Below are 18,538 nucleotides of genomic sequence, written 5' to 3'. Positions count from 1 at the left end.
AAAAGTGGAATGATACAAACTTGTCACTCAAGCCTGTGGAGCATTGTAGCTAGCATAGATAATGCTGGACCAATCTAATGATTAAGCAACACAATTCCTTTGGCAATGAATATCAAAATGGCAGTGGGGAAAAGGAGATAGAAATTTATAATGCCTCTTCATGACACTTCCATATATATATATATATATATGTTGTGTCTCACAATTTACAGTTTTATATAACGGAAGAGGATCCTCTCCTGAGCTCAGGATGGGGATCCTCCTTACCACGTTATCCGAGACGTTTAAATTTAATCCAACAGCTTCAAACAGGGGATCCCTCTAAAAGTTATAATAATTGTAACCGTTGGACTAAATTTGAATGGTCCGAATTTCGTGGTCAGGAGGATCCCCATCCTGAGCTCAGGAGAGAAGATCCTCTTCCTCATATAACCATGCATGCACTGGACAACAACGTTAATATATTATATACAGTTTGTCGCTTCTGAACCAGTTCAAAATAATCATAATAATAATAATTAAAAAATAACCTTAAAAAAATGAGCTCAACCAACTGGGAAGGAGACGTCACCTGAGCACCTAAGCTTTGTTGAGTTGTGGAAACTGGAAAGGAAAGAAATGGACCAACCTGCAGTCTAATCTACAATATCAGATAAACGACTAAACTAAGAAAGACTAGATTATGACAATTGTTCTTCTATCGTAAATTTTAAAATATTATGTTGTTAGATTGTAAATCAGTAACAAGTTGAAAGCGTATAATACAATAATGTCAAAAAATAATAAAATTTCTACAATAATTAACTTGCTCTGGATGAAATGGATGGAATTTATCATCTCAATGTTAAAGAAAGTTCGATATTCAAATCTTTCCTATCTCATCAAAAGAAGAAAGAAAACACTATACAATAAATTAATAAATTTATTTATAAGTGTTTTTGGTATAACATTATCCATTAAGCTTATGATTTTGTTTAGACTTGTTTGAATCAAAATGTAATGTGTCTCGTTTGGTCTTGTAAATGTTTTTTCTTTCTTATCAATGGAGGAAGCCCTAGAATGTTTTAGGGTGAAGACCCTAAGCATTATTAGGCACGGAGAAAAACTTTCACTCTAAAAATTAAAAGTGAGAAATATCACTAAATTAGGTGATCTTGGGAGAAACAAATTCTTCCCCATTTCCCTGTTTAGCTCTAAAGTATACTAGGTTTTCTGCATGCGCTCAGGCCATCTCTAACCGAGGGCTGGCCAGAGGGCTCGTTTTAGCCATCTGGCCCTCCAAGATTGTCACAGCCCGTCCCGGGATTTTATTCATCGAGAACGTGAAAAGACAAATTTACCCTTAGCGGGTATTAAGGTACGTATGTGTGGCATATTATTAGTCTAAGTACATTCCTAAAGTTTTATAAAGTTTGGATATGATTTAAAATGGATTTATATTTTGTGTGGTTAGGGATTAAAGAATTGGAATTGGATGGTTTGGATTGACCACACCCACACACGGATAACCCTCCATCCCCCGTGCCTTCTCTCTCTCTCCTCCCTCGCTGCTCTCTCAGTTTCTCACTCTCTCCCTCTAACATTGTACGGACCTCACCACAAAACCCTGAAACTTCACGGATCGAAGGTGCCAAGGGCACCATTGTGCTCGTGAAGACTCTACGAACTCAAAGACACCATTTTCACGTAAGAATCCTTCGTTTTCACGTTGAAAACTCGAGGTCCGAGTTTGGCACTATTCATGAACTTTTTGTTGGTTAATTTTTAGGACAATCCAAGCTCATAGTGAGCTTAGTGAGGTCCCAAGGAAGCTCGGAGTGCTTCGTTGGAAGGAATTGGACGTCGGGATCACGAGGGTTAAGTTTGGCCGGTTTTGCTTGGATTTTTCCGGTGAGATTTAGTTGTTTTTGAAGCTTAAAAGTAGTATATTGTGATTCTACATGTTGAGGGCTTTAAATTGATATATTATACGAAGAAAATGGTTGAGAAACGAAGGAGAACGAAGCATTTGAAAATTCCCCAGTTTTCCGGCCACCGGAAAAACCAGTCCGGCGAACTCGCGAGGAAGAAGGTGCGCGTGGGCGCGCGTGGACCCGTGCCTTCCTTGGCGCGTGGGGGCGCGTGCTACAGTAAAAAATTATTTTAAAAATTTTTCGACGTCCGTGATGTCGAGTAGATCACTGTGGTATATTCATATACCCAAATTGAGCACCGTATGAGAAAGTTATTACGATTATTGGTTAGATGCTTTAAATAACGTTTTATAGTTTTCGCATTTAGGTGAAAATGTGAATTGACGATCCGACCGTTGGATCGTCACCAAACTTTGATACGTTTTAATACGTAATATTTGAGGATTATAGGAACTTACAGATTGGGAATCCGAGTTACGGATCTTCCGGAATTGGAGTTGTAAGTTCATAAAATAAAATGTTAACCGTCACTTAGTTTTGGAAATTGACGGAGATCCGACCGTTGGATGGTAATGAAATTTCAGGATGTTGTCCTAGAGATATATTGTGGACCTCTGGAAGTTATGGATTTAAAATCTGAGTTGCAGATCTTTCGGATCGAACTGCGTAGTGATGTGTTTTATATAAGTTATATTCTATCGATATGATTTCTGAGGTTGGATTTGATTATTGTTCTAGGCGACGATCGTCATGACGCCTTGATGTGTTATGCTAGGGAGTTGTAGGGCGAACTCCAGGTGAGTGGGCAGTTTTGTTTTCGTATTACCTATATACTATTGAGTTTTCCCAGAAATTGAATTTAAATGAAAGTATGATTTAAAATGCCATGGATAGATTTATATGAAAAGTATGATTTGAAATGTCATGCATAGAAGTATATGAAAAGCATGAATTGATGTATGATGCATATATATATGTGAATTGGTGCTGTGGACGCACAGGTAAGTATCAGGTGAGTTTTATATTATTCATGTGCATTGTTGATGTGTATATTGTGGATAGCTCATAACCTGCAATCATGGTGTTAGTGCTTATATTATTCACCACACCGCACGCTCGTCTTGGATCCAAGTAGGTGGATGTCGTACAGACCAAGTGAGGGTTCCGACATGCGTCGTATAGATTACTAGATGTGATTCCGACTAGTGGGTGACCTTAGATTATGTGCACAGATGATTGATGAGAGAAGCACTAGAGCGTATTATTACACCATCCATGTCGTACAGACTACTTCAGGTAGTTCCGACTTATCTGCAGTGTAGTGCCGTACAGGTCATCGAGGTGACTCCGGTTGGATTGGATGTTGAGCTATGGAATTAACCGTACAGGACCAACTGCAGGGTCTCCGGTTAATTCAACTTTTCACCTGTTACATTGATGCATCATTTATTTTGTTTTCGAAATTAAAACATGGCATACTTTCGGGTTTTAAAGAAAAATTGATGATTCGAGATTTATGAAAAATATTATGTTATTATACTATTTTCTGGGAAAAGTATACAGGTTTTACAGTGAGGGGTTAAAATTATTTTTGGCGAAATGTTTTTGAAAAGCTTGGTTTTACTGACCCACTCAATTTTGTTTTTCGCCCCTCCAGGTTCTTGATAGCAGAGTTTTGGTGGCCACGAGGAATCCAACGGTATTCTGACAGAATTCACAAAAGTAGGACTCACCCTCGAGGGTTTCCATTTTAATAATTGTATTTTAAAAGCTTCCGAACTGTGTAAATGGTTACGTCACTCTCATGTGACGGCCAGCATGCCCTCCTTCGGGACGGGGTGTGTCAGTTGGTATCAGAGCCTAGGTTTCAATCTTGGACATCTTTAGAATTTCCTAGTGTCTTCTGTCAGAACTTTACCGCCTCGTAGCAAGCCACGTGGTTGGGATGAGTTTAGTTTCCCGGATATAGTAGCTTAGGGGGGGAAACTATCGCTAATATAATCCAGTCTATTATCTAAGAAACCCTTTGAGACTGGTTATAAGTTGAATTTGAATCACTTTATGGAAATTATGAACCTGAGGGAGCAGAGTGTTGGCTTACTCACTTAGAAAAGACGTTTTGGGTTATGCAAGTCAAAAGAATCTTCCTTCTGACAGGTGGGTCGAGACGACTACCTGGTTATGGGTTATGAATTTGTATCCTGGTGGAAACAGGAGTATTATTCGTTGTCACCGGAGGAAACAGCTGATTGAGAATTATTTAAGGAATTGTTAAAGAAAAGATTTATTCCTCCGGTATATTATGATGGTAGTAAGCAAGAGTTTGCAAAGGTGAAACAAGGAAGATGACGGCAAATGAGTATTATAGAAAGTTTTTAGACTTGCCTCGTTTCCATTTGGATATTGTTGCTAAGTTGGTTGAAGTGTTATGTTGTTTTAGGATGGATAATAAGAAGAAGTGACGTTCTTTGGCGACCACTATCTATTGTACTGTTTATCAAGAGTTTTCGAGATGTTGTTGAGGGTTGAGGACTCTGAGAACATGATTAGCGTGAGTAAAGAAGAATAAGAAAAGAATGGTGATTAGAGGAAAGACGATAAGTTTAAAGAATCGTCATATCAAGGACATCGAAAGACTCAAAGCTTCAAAAGAAGTGAAGTTAGAACTAATTCTTCCAACTTAGGTTTAATGCCACTGGTCAGAGGCGAAGTGATAGATTTACTGGTGATCCCAGATCTTAAAGACAACGTGACTTGAGTAAGGAAAATGTACCTTTGTGCCATAGATACAATATTAGACACTTTGGAAAATGTGGGGATCAGTGAATGTGTTCATGTGGACGGATGGGACATAGAGTTATGAATGGTCCCTAGAATCAGTTATTACCCAGCAGTCTTCCCTGACACCACAATATCGATCCAGCAGGTTTATGGACTTAATAGTTTGGTCAGATGGGCCGTGAGTACAGGGATATTTGATGAGTTATAAGTCCAGCCGTACAGGCCACAAGAGGTGGATCCGGCGAACATATTATTTGGAAAATTGAGGAGTAAGCCGTACAGGTCATTCTAGTTGACTCCGGCTGATATATTTCTTATTATGGACGATGTTGCCAAAGAGAGTAATGTTGGAGCACGATCGAGGCGTATTTATGTATTTCTAATGAAGAACAAGATGATAATATTACACCTTCAGGGTGTCCAGTGATGGTGGAAGAAGTAGTTATGCCAGTGAATCTTATCCTGTTAGACATTGTGGATTTCGATGTGATTTTAAGCACAGATTGGTTAGGTTATAATCTTGCCAATATGGATTATCAAAGGTTACCTTTGTGATTGAGCAAAGTGGATTGAGTTAGGCCATCATTTATGCTGTGAGAGCAAAGAGATTGTTATCGAAAGGCTGCCAAGGATACTTAGCTCGTGTGGTGCTAAATGATGTGCTTCTAGTATTTTGGAAAATGTAAAAGTGGTTAGACATTTTCTCGATGTTTTCCCTGAGGAATTACCTGGATTGCCGTCGGGCGGAGATATAGAGTTTAATGTTGATTTGTATCCAGGTACCAATTTTATGCTAGAGATTGGTTTATGATGAGTTAAGAGAATTGGAAATTCGGTTACATGAATTAGTTGATAAAGGTTTTATTCAAAGTACATCACGTTGGGAGAACACCAGTTTATTTGTGAGGAAGATAATGGACATTAAGGTTATGCCTTGATTATAGGCAATTGAATCGGGTAACGATTGAGAACCATTATCCATTGTTGCTTATTGATGACTTATTTGATCGGTTCAGAGGTACCTATGTATTTTCAAAGATTGACTTGAGGTCTGATCATTACCAATTGAAGATTATGAGTGATGATGTTCCTAAGATTGTTTTCGAGGCTCGTTATGGTCATTGTGAATTTTAGTGATGTTATTCGGATTGACGAATTTTCCTGTTTTTATGAGTTTGATGGATAAAGTATTCTAGGAATGCCTTGACAGGTCGTTATTGTTTTCATTAACGGTATTTTGGTATACTCTAAGCCTAGAGCATAGCATATTAGATATTTTAAGTCAGTGTTACAAAGTTTGAGGGAACATCGATTGTATGCCAAGTTTAACGAATGCCAATGTGGGATGAATCAAGAAGCATTGTTGAGATAAGTTATATTTGCTAAAGGTATCCAAGTGAATTCTTAAAAGGTAGCGGAAATTGAGAATGTGGAACAGCCACGAACTGTGATTGAGATTCGAAGTTTTCTTAGTTTGGCAGGCTATTAGGGACGGTTCGTGAAAGATTTCTCAGTCATTGCTTTGCCATTGACGAGATTGACGAGAACAGAGGTTATGTTGGAGTGGGAGGATAATTGTGCGCAAAGGTTTCAACAGTTGAAGTATTTCCTCACTCATACGCGTATTTTAGCACTCCCAGAAGATAGCAGTAATTATGAGGTCTTTAGTTATGCTTCTTTGATTGGTTTTGGATGGGTGTTAATGCAGTAAGGTAGAGAGATTGCCTATGCTTCACAGCAATTGAAATTTCATGAAAGGAATTACTCTACTCACAATTTGAAGTTAATAGCTATCATCTTTACTTGGAAGTTTTGGAGACATTACTTTTATAGTGAAAAGTGTAAGATTTTTATGAATCAAATGAGTCTCCAATGTCTGCTTACTCTGAGGTATCCTAATCTTAGGCAACGAAGGTGGATTGAGTTACTAAATAACTATGATTGCACGATCAGGGTGATCGTGAAATGGTTGCAACTGATGCACTTGGTAGGAAGCCTCTAGTAAGAATTGATGCTTTGTATGTTTGTGTGTTTCCCTTTCTTGCGGATTTAAGAACACTGGAGTGAAGCTTAAGGTAAAAAGTAAGAAGAAGTTTTATTGGCTAATTTTTAAGTTAGGCCGATTTTAGTTGATTGTTTACTTGATGCCTAGGAAATTGACGAAGAAATTCTCGAATTAACTGAGGCAAAAGGGGAAAAGAAAGATCTTAGAGTATGAAAATCGGATGGCATGTTTTTGCAAGGGAACGGGACATATGTACCTAATGATATGGAATTAAAGGAAGCAAGTTTGGAATTAGCGTACCGCTTAGCTTATGTAAGGCATCTTGGAGGTACTAAGATGTATTATACCATTCGACCATTTTACTATTGGTCAGGTATGAAAAGGGAAGTATTTTGGATTGATGTAGCCACTTCCCATTCCATAGTGGAAATGAGAAAATATTAATATAGATTATGTGTGCAAGTTCTCGTTCAAGAGATGGTTATGATGAAATGTGATAAGTGATTGGGTTACTAAATCAGTGCAATATTTTCAATGAAAGAGCAGTCACCTTTCCAGAAGTGCAACAGTTATTTATCTATCTTATGAAAAAAAAAAAAAGATTTAGACTTACGGATCGGTTAAATTTCTTGGGTATGTTGGTCCTTTCAGTTTGTTTCCGAGTATTTTGGTGAACAAAGGTTTAACCACAAAAAGTCAATTTTTAAGGCCTTGAGATAGTGGACGAGACTACTTAAAATATTCAAGTACTTAAGTCTAACCTATGAGCAACCCAAGAAAGACAAAAGAGCTTAGTTGACCGGCATATTACTAATCGAGTGTACAGGGTTAATGATTTGATATTTTTGAGACTATCACCTTGGAAATGTGTGGTTCGAAATGGAAAGAAAGATAAATTAAGTCCTAGAGACTGCGGACTTTATGTGATCACCAGAAAAGTTGGTGAAGTTGCTTATAGAGTTGTCGCAAGTGCATGATGTGTTTCATGTCTCGATGCTTCGATATTATGTTTTTGATCCTTCGCATGTAATTCCTTCTCAACCTTTGGAAATTAATCCGAATTTGACGTATGATGAGGAACCAGTCATTATATTGGATTGGAAAGACAATGTTCTAAGGAATAAGACAGTGAGCTCGGTAAAAGTATTGTGGAGGAACCACTCCGTGGAAGAAGCTAATTGGGAGACTGAAGATCGGATGAGAGAGATATATCCGAGGTTATTTTATCAGTATTAAGTGGATTGGTAGGTTGTATGAATTTCGGGGACGAAATTCTATAAGGGGGGAAGATTGTCACAGCCCGTCCCGGGATTTTATTCATCGAGAACGTGAAAAGACGAATTTACCCTTAGCGGGTATTAAGGTACGTATGTGTGGCATATTATTAGTCTAAGTACATTCCTAAAGTTTTATAAAGTTTGGATATGATTTAAAATGGATTTATATTTTGTGTGGTTAGGGATTAAAGAATTGGAATTGGATGGTTTGGATTGACCACACCCACACACGGATAACCCTCCATCCCCCGTGCCTTCTCTCTCTCTCCTCCCTCGCTGCTCTCTCAGTTTCTCACTCTCTCCCTCTAATATTGTACGGACCTCACCACAAAACCCTGAAACTTCACGGATCGAAGGTGCCAAGGGCACCATTGTGCTCGTGAAGACTCTACGAACTCAAAGACACCATTTTCAGGTAAGAATCCTTCGTTTTCACGTTGAAAACTCGAGGTCCGAGTTTGGCACTATTCATGAACTTTTTGTTGGTTAATTTTTAGGACAATCCAAGCTCATAGTGAGCTTAGTGAGGTCCCAAGGAAGCTCGGAGTGCTTCGTTGGAAGGAATTGGACGTCGGGATCACGAGGGTTAAGTTTGGCCGGTTTTGCTTGGATTTTTCCGGTGAGATTTAGTTGCTTTTGAAGCTTAAAAGTAGTATATTGTGCTTCTACATGTTGAGGGCTTTAAATTGATATATTATACGAAGAAAATGGTTGAGAAACGAAGGAGAACGAAGCATTTGAAAATTCCCCAGTTTTCCGGCCACCGGAAAAACCAGTCCGGCGAACTCGCGAGGAAGAAGGTGCGCGTGGGCGCGCGTGGACCCGTGCCTTCCTTGGCGCGTGGGGGCGCGTGCTACAGTAAAAAATTATTTTAAAAATTTGTCGACGTCCGTGACGTCGAGTAGATCACTGTGGTATATTCATATACCCAAATTGAGCACCGTATGAGAAAGTTATTACGATTATTGGTTAGATGCTTTAAATAACGTTTTATAGTTTTCGCATTTAGGTGAAAATGTGAATTGACGATCCGACCGTTGGATCGTCACCAAACTTTGATACGTTGTAATACGTAATATTTGAGGATTATAGGAACTTACAGATTGGGAATCCGAGTTACGGATCTTCCGGAATTGGAGTTGTAAGTTCATAAAATAAAATGTTAACCGTCACTTAGTTTTGGAAATTGACGGAGATCCGACCGTTGGATGGTAATGAAATTTCAGGATGTTGTCCTAGAGATATATTGTGGACCTCTGGAAGTTATGGATTTAAAATCTGAGTTGCAGATCTTTCGAATCGAACTGCGTAGTGATGTGTTTTATATAAGTTATATTCTATCGATATGATTTCTGAGGTTGGATTTGATTATTGTTCTAGGCGACGATCGTCATGACGCCTTGATGTGTTATGCTAGGGAGTTGTAGGGCGAACTCCAGGTGAGTGGGCAGTTTTGTTTTCGTATTACCTATATACTATTGAGTTTTCCCAGAAATTGAATTTAAATGAAAGTATGATTTAAAATGCCATGGATAGATTTATATGAAAAGTATGATTTGAAATGTCATGCATAGAAGTATATGAAAAGCATGAATTGATGTATGATGCATATATATATGTGAATTGGTGCTGTGGACGCACAGGTAAGTATCAGGTGAGTTTTATATTATTCATGTGCATTGTTGATGTGTATATTGTGGATAACTCATAACCTGCAATCATGGTGTTAGTGCTTATATTATTCACCACACCGCACGCTCGTCTTGGATCCAAGTAGGTGGATGTCGTACAGACCAAGTGAGAGTTCCGACATGCTAGTCGTATAGATTACTAGATGTGATTCCGACTAGTGGGTGACCTTAGATTATGTGCACAGATGATTGATGAGAGAAGCACTAGAGCGTATTATTACACCATCCATGTCGTACAGACTACTTCTGGTAGTTCCGACTTATCTGCAGTGTAGTGCCGTACAGGTCATCGAGGTGACTCCGGTTGGATTGGATGTTGAGCTATGGAATTAACCGTACAGGACCAACTGCAGGGTCTCCGGTTAATTCAACTTTTCACCTGTTACATTGATGCATCATTTATTTTGTTTTCGAAATTAAAACATGGCATACTTTCGGGTTTTAAAGAAAAATTGATGATTCGAGATTTATGAAAAGTATTATGTTATTATACTATTTTCTGGGAAAAGTATACAGGTTTTACAGTGAGGGGTTAAAATTATTTTTGGCGAAATGTTTTTGAAAAGCTTGGTTTTACTGACCCAATCAATTTTGTTTTTCGCCCCTCCAGGTTCTTGATAGCAGAGTTTTGGTGGCCACGAGGAATCCAACGGTATTCTGACAGAATTCACAAAAGTAGGACTCACCCTCGAGGGTTTCCATTTTAATAATTGTATTTTAAAAGCTTCCGAACTGTGTAAATGGTTACGTCACTCTCATGTGACGGCCAGCATGCCCTCCTTCGGGACGGGGTGTGTCAAAGATTCCCCAAGATATTAATATTTTAATGAACAGTATAGGGCCATATTTGCCTCCGTCTCCAACCGAGGGCCAGAGGGCCAAAGGGCTCGTTTTAGCCCTGTCACAAAAAACCGTCTCCAACCGAGGGCTAAAGGGCCATAGGGCCAAACATAATTTATTATTTAAAAGCTACAGCTTAATTTTATTTAAAAATCATGTTGGTTAGTGTTGTATAATTTTTATGTTGGTTAATGTTATTTAATGTTGTTTCATATTGTTTAATGTTGTTTCATGTTACTTAATTTAATTTAATGTTGTATAATGGCTTAGGAAGTTATAGGAAAAAAATAGAATTTAAAAAAAATATGAAACAAATTTTGTGAAATAGAAGTTATAGGAAAAAAATGGAATTTAAAAAAAATATGAAACAAATTTTGTAAAATAGAAGTTATATGAAAAAAATATGAACCAAATTTTGTAAAATATAAGTTATAGGAAAAAAATAGAATTAAAAAAAATTGAAACAAATTTTGTAAAATAGAAGTTATAGGAAGTTACAGAAAAAAAAAAGGAAAAAAAAAGGTTTAAATTCATAAAAAAAAAAAGGGTTTACAACGGCTAGTGGTGCTAGCCATTGGAAGTTTAAATTCAAATTGTTATTTCTGTCGGTTATAACCGACAGAAATAATGTATATTATATTATTTCTGTCGGTTATAACCGACAGAAATGAGAAACATTAAAAAAAAAAATAGCCAGCCCGGGGCTGGCTGGCTGGCCGAAAGCAGCCAGCCCTCCAGCCCTCTCCGATCCCGTGGGGCCCTCCCAGATTCCCGAGCCCTCTGGCCTAGCCCTCGGTTGGAGACGGTTTTAGGGCTATTTTCGGCCCTCTGGCCCTCTGGACCCTTCGGTTGGAGATGGCCTCATGTGCATGCGAGAGGTCTTTTTGTACATCACGTCGCGATACGAGCGGCGTGTAGTTATTTATTTATTTATTTTTAACATTTGTTCATACATAAAGACATTCTTATAATTACAGCGCGCTATGTGCAATGTATAATGTTTAATTTTAATTTGTACATTTATACCAGTCAAAAGACATTCATTCATTTTAACTTTTTTAGTTAACAAATTGTAGAAAATTTTGCATTGCTAAAATTAAAATAAGATACTGTAAGCCTCTCAACCTAAGAGAAACACTCATAAACGAAATGAAGCTAAATATGATGTTCCTGATTGATCTCCTATATCACAAATGCCACAAAAAAGTGGAACTTTATGCCCAAATGATAGCAGACAAATTCATATGTGAATACACCATTTAAATTGTCATCAAACTCAATAAATAAACTGCACAAAAAGACAACCTCGATATACATAGAGAAAACTAACCCTCTATAAGAAGAAAGATCACAATGAGATTACAAACTTGAAGTCCGAATTGGTCACCCAACATACATCAACATATCAAATCAAACTAAGAAAATAAAATAAAATTATTTCTTGCATTCCTAAAAAAGTAAAGGAAAATCGTATCAGCAGTAAACTAAAAATAACAAGATAGAAATGTTAGCTAAAAATGAGAACCTTATTGTATGCCAAGACAACTTTTTCTCTGGATGTCCAGGTGTTATGCTTAATTTTGCCAAAGGAACCCAACTTGTTGCACAGAGAATGAATGTCAAAGGAAAATTAAACTTCAACAATTAAACCGATTAAAAAACATAAAAATGAAGTCAACCTTATGATGGAGATATAAAATAGAGAGGAAAAACAATCTTAATGAAACCATGAATACGAATGAGAAACACGAACTTGCCAAAAAGAAAACCTGTAATAGCATGTCAAGATACTTATAGCATCTTTTTTACGGTATTATCCTTTTCAATTCATTAAAAAAAAATTATTCGGAAAAGCTTTGCTATGATTCCCATATTATAACATGAATTCATAGTTCAACAAATTTGATTAATAAAAAAATTAAAATAGAGCTAAAATTTAGCAAGAAACGTACTAATCCAAATGAAAGCAAAACTTTGATAAACAAAGTAAGACAAACATAAAGAGCATACCCGGTTGAATCCTCTAGCTAAATTAGTAAAAAACAAAGACATCGTTTACCCATAATTCATCCATTCAAGGGACGGTAGCTCTCAAAGGTGGGGTTTCGGCTTTTTGCCTGCGCTTTCCCTCATGTGAGAGGACTTTCTTTTATCACAGTATGCTAAGCGCGATTTACTTTTGTGACTACAAACAACATATATCATTTTATTTATTCTATGACTTTATATCAGAAGTAATAGTCAGAATTAATTGGCTCTACTTACCTCTCTGAAAGCTTTGTACGATAAGTAAAACACATCCACCAATTGTAGTTGTTCTTTGAATCCCAAACTCATTTGCTCCCTCACATCTATTTTTCAAACACTCTGCGACTATCGTAATTTGCCTCCTCGTACAGTTGTGAAGCCATGAACTATGATGTCCCTACTTCAATCAAAATGTAGATAAATCTAAACATATATTAACTTCTTTAAGTAAACCATCATATTTCTCACAAACTAAACACCAACATTTGACAAGGAGGTAAAGATTTTAAAGAGAATTCTAATTGTTGAAGCAATAACGTGCTGATAAACAATTAATAATGTCCATAGTGCAAACGGAGAGAATAAAACTATAATTATTTCTCTCTTGAAGGTATCCATAATTATAACCAACGAATGGTTTTATCGATTGAACTTCATAAGTGGGAAGAAACAGCACTAAGGGAAAGAAACAAATCCCGCTGATAATTTTTAAAATTTACCCAAATCATTCGAAGTAGCAGGGACGAAGCTTCTTCCCACCTCTGGATTTGTGGAATACTCAATGTACACTTGTGAGTTCTTGGGAGTTATTTTTTATCTTCTCCATTGCAACAGTTTATTTGGAGTCCTTCGCGATCATGTTTCCTTTACGCTCGTTTAATTTCTTTTCTTATTTTCCTTCTGTTTAATCTCTTTTAATTATTACTTTTTCTTACAAAACTACCCTTGGTAAAAAATTTCTATATATCTTTTCAGTTAATGCATTCTTTTTTGTTTCAAGGGCATTGTTGTCCAATTATTTTTGGTGAAGCCTTGAGACACCAAAATTGACTTATGGCTTTCTAATAGTAGAGATACACACACAAAATCAAGAAAAGTCTATAAAATTGATCTCATTCCTTTTGCCGCTAGAGAAAAAAAATTCCTAACTGCCGACTTCTGCCTTTGATGTTGATCCTTCTTGATCTCTTTCTTTTTTTCTCTTTATTTTTAGTTTTATTCACTCTTTTGCTCTGTTGAGAAGAACCTTCAGTTTGTGGTTTTGGTTGATCTCTCGCTTTAACGGGGAAAGTTTTTGTGGTTGTGGTCATGGTCACGGTTTCGGACTAAGGATTCTCCATGATTGAAGAATCGTATTATGTTTCTTATGTGTTTGTAATTGTACGGTTGTGATGTTCTTATAACATATGTAGTCACTTGAGTTGTTCTAAGAGCCATGTTTATGTTTTTTGTTTAATTATTATTTGTAATGAAATTTCTTTCACTAAAAAAAATTGATTTCATTCCATTTTAATTTTTTTTAAGGTCTTGTAGTGGAACAATCAATTGTAAAATAAAGCAGTTGAGCATTTAATAAATTGAAATTTTAAAAGTGTAGTGAGTAAAAAAAACTGTGTAAAAGGGTTTGGTAAATTTTAATGTAAAAGTGATATAATTGTATCTATTGACAAGAATGGACATTGTAGTAGAAGTATTGGTGATGATAGCAGCGACATGGGCAATGGTGGTGATGGCAGCATCAATGGTGGGGTATGTTACAGTGCCAACAATAGGGTGTGGTGGTTGGCGTGTAGAGGTAACAATGGTGACAGCGGCAACGGTGATGGTAGTGGCATTGTTGGCGGTGGCAGTTGTGATGATAATAATGGTGGTGTAAGATTAATGGTTCTAGTTGCAAATGGTGTCAACATTGATGGTGGGAGCAGTAGTGGTAATGGAAGCGGTAGTGGTGGGGTATTGTGGTAATAATGGGTTGTGGTGGTTGGAGTGCAGATGGAACGATGGTGGTAGGGGCGGTGGTAGTGGTTGTGGTAGTGGTTGTGGTAGTGGTTCTGGTGAGTGTGGTTGTGGTGAGTGAAGTGTGGTTGTGGTAGTGGTTGTGGTAGTGGTTATGGTGAGTGTGGTTATGGTGGTGCTGATGGTGATGATTTTAATGGTGATAATGGCGGTGGTGGTATAAGGTAGTGGTTTTAATGGTAGGTGGTGGTGGTCATTTTGTTCCCAAAGGAAAAAAGTATGTATAGAAGGACAAACATAAAAACTAATAAAGGTATTAAGGAATTAAAAATATTAAAAGCATAACTTTGCTTTTAATGAAAGCGACCTGCTAGTTGCTTAATTTTATAAGTTGCTCTCTAGAGGCCATTACTTTTAAAATAAGGAAAACTAATGAAAGGGCTTGAAAACTTTGAGTTTTAACAATAAAGACAAAATAAAAGGTAAAGTGAATAGTACTAGGATTGACTTTTTAGTGTAAAAATATGGTTTTTCGTTAAAGTGAACAGTACCGCGGGCTTTTCGTTAAAACCCCTTTTAAAATAAGCAGGATCATTTATATTTACCAAACACTTTTTAGTGCTTAACTTTAAATTCAAGTGGCAGTTAATAGAAAAGGAAAAAAAAACAATACCAAACGAAATCTAAGACACGTGAACAAGATAATGATATTTGTAATGCATAGCCTTTTATTTCCAAACGGAAAATTCTATTCTAATCCTTGAAAATATTACTTTTGGAACAAAATCTTATCTAAGATAAAAAGAAATTAACTATAGCCCTTGCCATTTAATTGTATTTTTCGAATATTAATTAGGTTGTAATAAGTATTGAGTTTTTTGTGTGTAGGTTTGTTGGTCCTAAAAACTACCAAGCCTACGTGGCGCGCAGGCCTAGTAATCTATAAGCTAACTACGTCCTTCGGTAAATGCGGGGCGTGCCAACTCGTCGACCGAGCTCGGCCGAGGAGTAAATTTTGTTGATGTTGCGTTGGGTGCGCGGCTGACTTCTGCGTCTTGCGATTGCAGCCGATAAATGAACATGTCTTGGTCTCTTGGGCTCTCGAACCTGAAGACAAGGTTACTATTCTTACGAAGTTCAATATCAAATTCGGCTCTCAATGTGCCGAATGTAATAACTGTAACACCTCACTTTGTCGAGAAGGCTGATGAGATGACCTCGACCAATAAGGATTCAAAAATCCTTCTCGACCGAGACTTGGATAGGTAATCAACCGTCCTCGCCGTAGTGCTGTTGATGCCAACGGAAGATGCTGCGAGACCGGCTGATTCTACGATGACAGAGTTATCTATGCCGACTTAAGATATCACCGGTTGCTTTCACAGTGCTGTTGATGCCAACGGAAGATGTGTCAGCGAAAAAGAAAGAAAAAATCTCAAGTTGTTGAGTTTTCGCAGGGCAGTTTTGTATTGATTTGCAGGGGTTTGAATGATGTGCAGCCTCTTCTATTTATAGCAACGGCTCCCCCCAAGGTCGAGTTAAAAACCTACTCGGACTAGGTCTTCTTCTCCTGATCAGCACCAACTCGACCAGTCCTACTTTCACTAGGACTGTGAACCTAGTCCTTAACCGAGCCGGATTCGTTTCCGGGTCCTGCCGAGATTCCTCATTGCACTAGGACTCGACTTCTTGCGTTATGACCTAGCCGACCTAGGTTTGGAGACCCACGTACTGAACGATCCATGGTATTCTTGTCGTAAGGCCTTCCGGGCCGAGAATGATTCTATACTCGGCCCAAACTATTATTTGGGCCCAAACATTGCCCCCTCGCTTCTGAGGTCCTCGGCCTGAATTCGTTGGCCGAGGTTCGGCCTTGAAGAAGCGAATGTAATCCTCAGAACCCTAGTGCTCTATTTCCAAGGCGCATTTATTGAGCACGATTGTACGATCTTGATCCTGCTAACCAACTCGCCACGTGGCGTCTTCTAACACGACCAATCCCAATAATGACGTCTAAGGCGTGCGGCCACCTGAACCGTCGTGCCATCATGACCTTATGGCTGAACCTAGCCACTCTACCTCAATCCGCGAGCCGCTTGTCATCGTGTAGACGCCGAAACGTCTTTCGCCATTAATCTCGCCATCACACGCAATCGTGCGCCCCCAAAACCTGAGACCCTCGGTCTTCTCAACTGCATTTCCTAAATGTTCATCATGATTAGCGATTCCTTCGGTCGATTTTGCCCTTTATTTTGAAATTCGAACGATTGCCCTTCCTTCCAAAATCCTATAAATACTGAGAATCCCTCATTCATACTTTACGCTTTCAAAATCTCTCTGAAATTTCTTGCCCTTGTTCTCCAGCGCAGTTCTTTTTCCAGGTCTTCGTCTCCAAATCCCCCAACTCAAAAAAAAAAACCTTTTCCACCGTACATTTTAAACTTCCTACAATGGCCTCCTTCATCTCTAAGCTTTCAAGGGAATGTGATCAATGTCAAAAGATTCTTGATCGAAGCTCCATCAAAACCATACAGTTTGAAAGTGACATGAGCACTTCTCACCAAATCTTGGGTCCTCTTTTCAAAGCGGCAGTACCGTCAGCCATTACTGGACTTCTCCAGGAGCACTGCCTATCACCCTTGCTCCAAGGGTTTGAATGGTCGAGATGGGATGCGGCGAAACCTCAAGGCTCCTGGCCTTCGACTACTACAACCTGGGCAGCTTGGGTTGTTCGAATGGAAAAGCTCTTCGGCGAGCAATGGAAGGCCCTCGGCATCTACGATGCCATCCTCCTTTCATCTATGGATGTCATTCTCGACAATGAGCTTCTCCTAGCCGCCATGTGCTTCTGGTGTTCGGCCACCAACACCATGGTTCTCCCCCTTGGTCCCATCGGCCCCACCATTCTTGATGTCACCGCCATCTTGGGCACCTCGGCAACTGGACTCTCCATCGATGCAGCCCTCTCCGGGTACCCGTCGAATCTTGACTTGAAGACGCTTTTTGATCGACGGGCTTTTGAGACGTTGAGCCGTGAGGGTCAAATCCCGTCGAAAGAAGATGTTCAGAAACTCCACAAGAACTTCTTCAATTACAACACCCTCTATCTCCATTTCACCGGCCGAGGAGAAAAGGCCCTGCGAGAAGGGGAACATGAAGCTTTCCTCTTCTATTGGTACAACAAGTACATTTGTTGTACCAAGTCGAACAAATGCTTGGTCGAGAACATGCCGGTAGCCGAGGCCCTGGCTAGTGGTCATGTCTTGTCACTTAGCTCCAACATTCTTGCCCATCTCCTCCGCTGCCTGGCCGAAACGACCCTTCACAAGATCGACCCACACCAGAATGGTCCCCTCTGGGTCTTCCAACTCTGGTTGCAAGTTTACTTCGCCTCCCTTCGACCGGCCATCGCTGATTTCTCGCCAACGGAAGCGCTCGGACCTCAGCTGGCCTCCCGACCGACACCCCCTCACCAAGCCGAAGAGGTATTTAAGTACCTTTTCGCCCTTGATGACCTTTCTAACGACGAATTCCTGATATGTCGTCGTCGAGACTATCCTTCCTCCATCAGGCTACCCACATCCATGTGGGGCGCGGACGAAGATGCCGACCTTCGTCAGTCCTGGGGGTCGTTCGTGCTCACTCGCGACCTTCCTCTCGGCTGCGATGGGAAACGAGCGGGTTGGGAAGTGTACCATCCTAACTTCCTTGCTCGACAACTCGGCTACCTCCAAGGCTGCCCGGTCCCCCTTCTCTCCTCCCGAACCGTCCTAAGCCGTGGACGTGAACCTGGTTCCTCGGAGAAGGAATGCATTATCGCCACGAGGGAGTTCCAGGAGCAATGCCAAAATTTCCTCCTTCGACCGGCCACCCCAGAAACCCTTTGCACTGACACCTTCGGTGATTGGTGGGAGGAGTATACCCAGGAATTCTTTGGTGCTCCGGTCGAAGGTGTGTTGAACAAATGCTTCGGTGATCAACCTAAAAAAACCTCGGCCCCCCAAGCTCAAGGTAACTGTTAATTTCTCCCCTTTTCTTTCAACTTTG

The 18,538-nt window shown here is 39.2% G+C and overlaps 1 protein-coding gene and 2 long non-coding RNA genes across 3 annotated transcripts; all 3 read left to right on the top strand.

Moving 5' to 3' along the window:
* The first annotated feature begins 1,738 nt into the window (after positions 1 to 1,738).
* Positions 1,739 to 3,824, top strand: LOC126584825 (uncharacterized). The gene is made up of 3 exons (XR_007610129.1): positions 1,739 to 1,890; positions 2,652 to 2,710; positions 3,571 to 3,824. It is a non-coding gene; the product is annotated as an uncharacterized LOC126584825 (long non-coding RNA).
* Positions 3,825 to 8,196: 4,372 nt separating this feature from the next.
* LOC126584824 (uncharacterized) lies at positions 8,197 to 10,643 on the top strand. The gene is made up of 4 exons (XR_007610128.1): positions 8,197 to 8,391; positions 8,474 to 8,595; positions 9,357 to 9,415; positions 10,278 to 10,643. It is a non-coding gene; the product is annotated as an uncharacterized LOC126584824 (long non-coding RNA).
* Positions 10,644 to 14,248: 3,605 nt separating this feature from the next.
* Positions 14,249 to 14,719, top strand: LOC126584283 (glycine-rich cell wall structural protein 2-like). Its single transcript, XM_050248721.1, has 2 exons — positions 14,249 to 14,488; positions 14,615 to 14,719. The coding sequence occupies exons 1-2, from the start codon at positions 14,249 to 14,251 to the stop codon at positions 14,717 to 14,719; spliced, it is 345 nt and encodes a 114-aa protein (XP_050104678.1).
* The last annotated feature ends 3,819 nt before the right edge of the window (positions 14,720 to 18,538 follow it).

This window comes from Malus sylvestris, chromosome 10 (assembly GCF_916048215.2).
Source record: "Malus sylvestris chromosome 10, drMalSylv7.2, whole genome shotgun sequence".
NCBI lineage: Eukaryota > Viridiplantae > Streptophyta > Magnoliopsida > Rosales > Rosaceae > Malus > Malus sylvestris.
This window is presented reverse-complemented; position numbering and strand designations above follow the sequence as displayed.

Bases quoted from the DNA above. Each gene is read 5' to 3' on its own strand.
- LOC126584283 (XM_050248721.1), top strand. From the start codon at position 14,249: ATGGGCAATGGTGGTGATGGCAGCATCAATGGTGGGGTATGTTACAGT. The intron at 14,489-14,614 runs GTATTGTGGTAA...TGGTGAGTGAAG, and splicing joins ATGGAAGCGGTAGTGGTGGG to TGTGGTTGTGGTAGTGGTTG.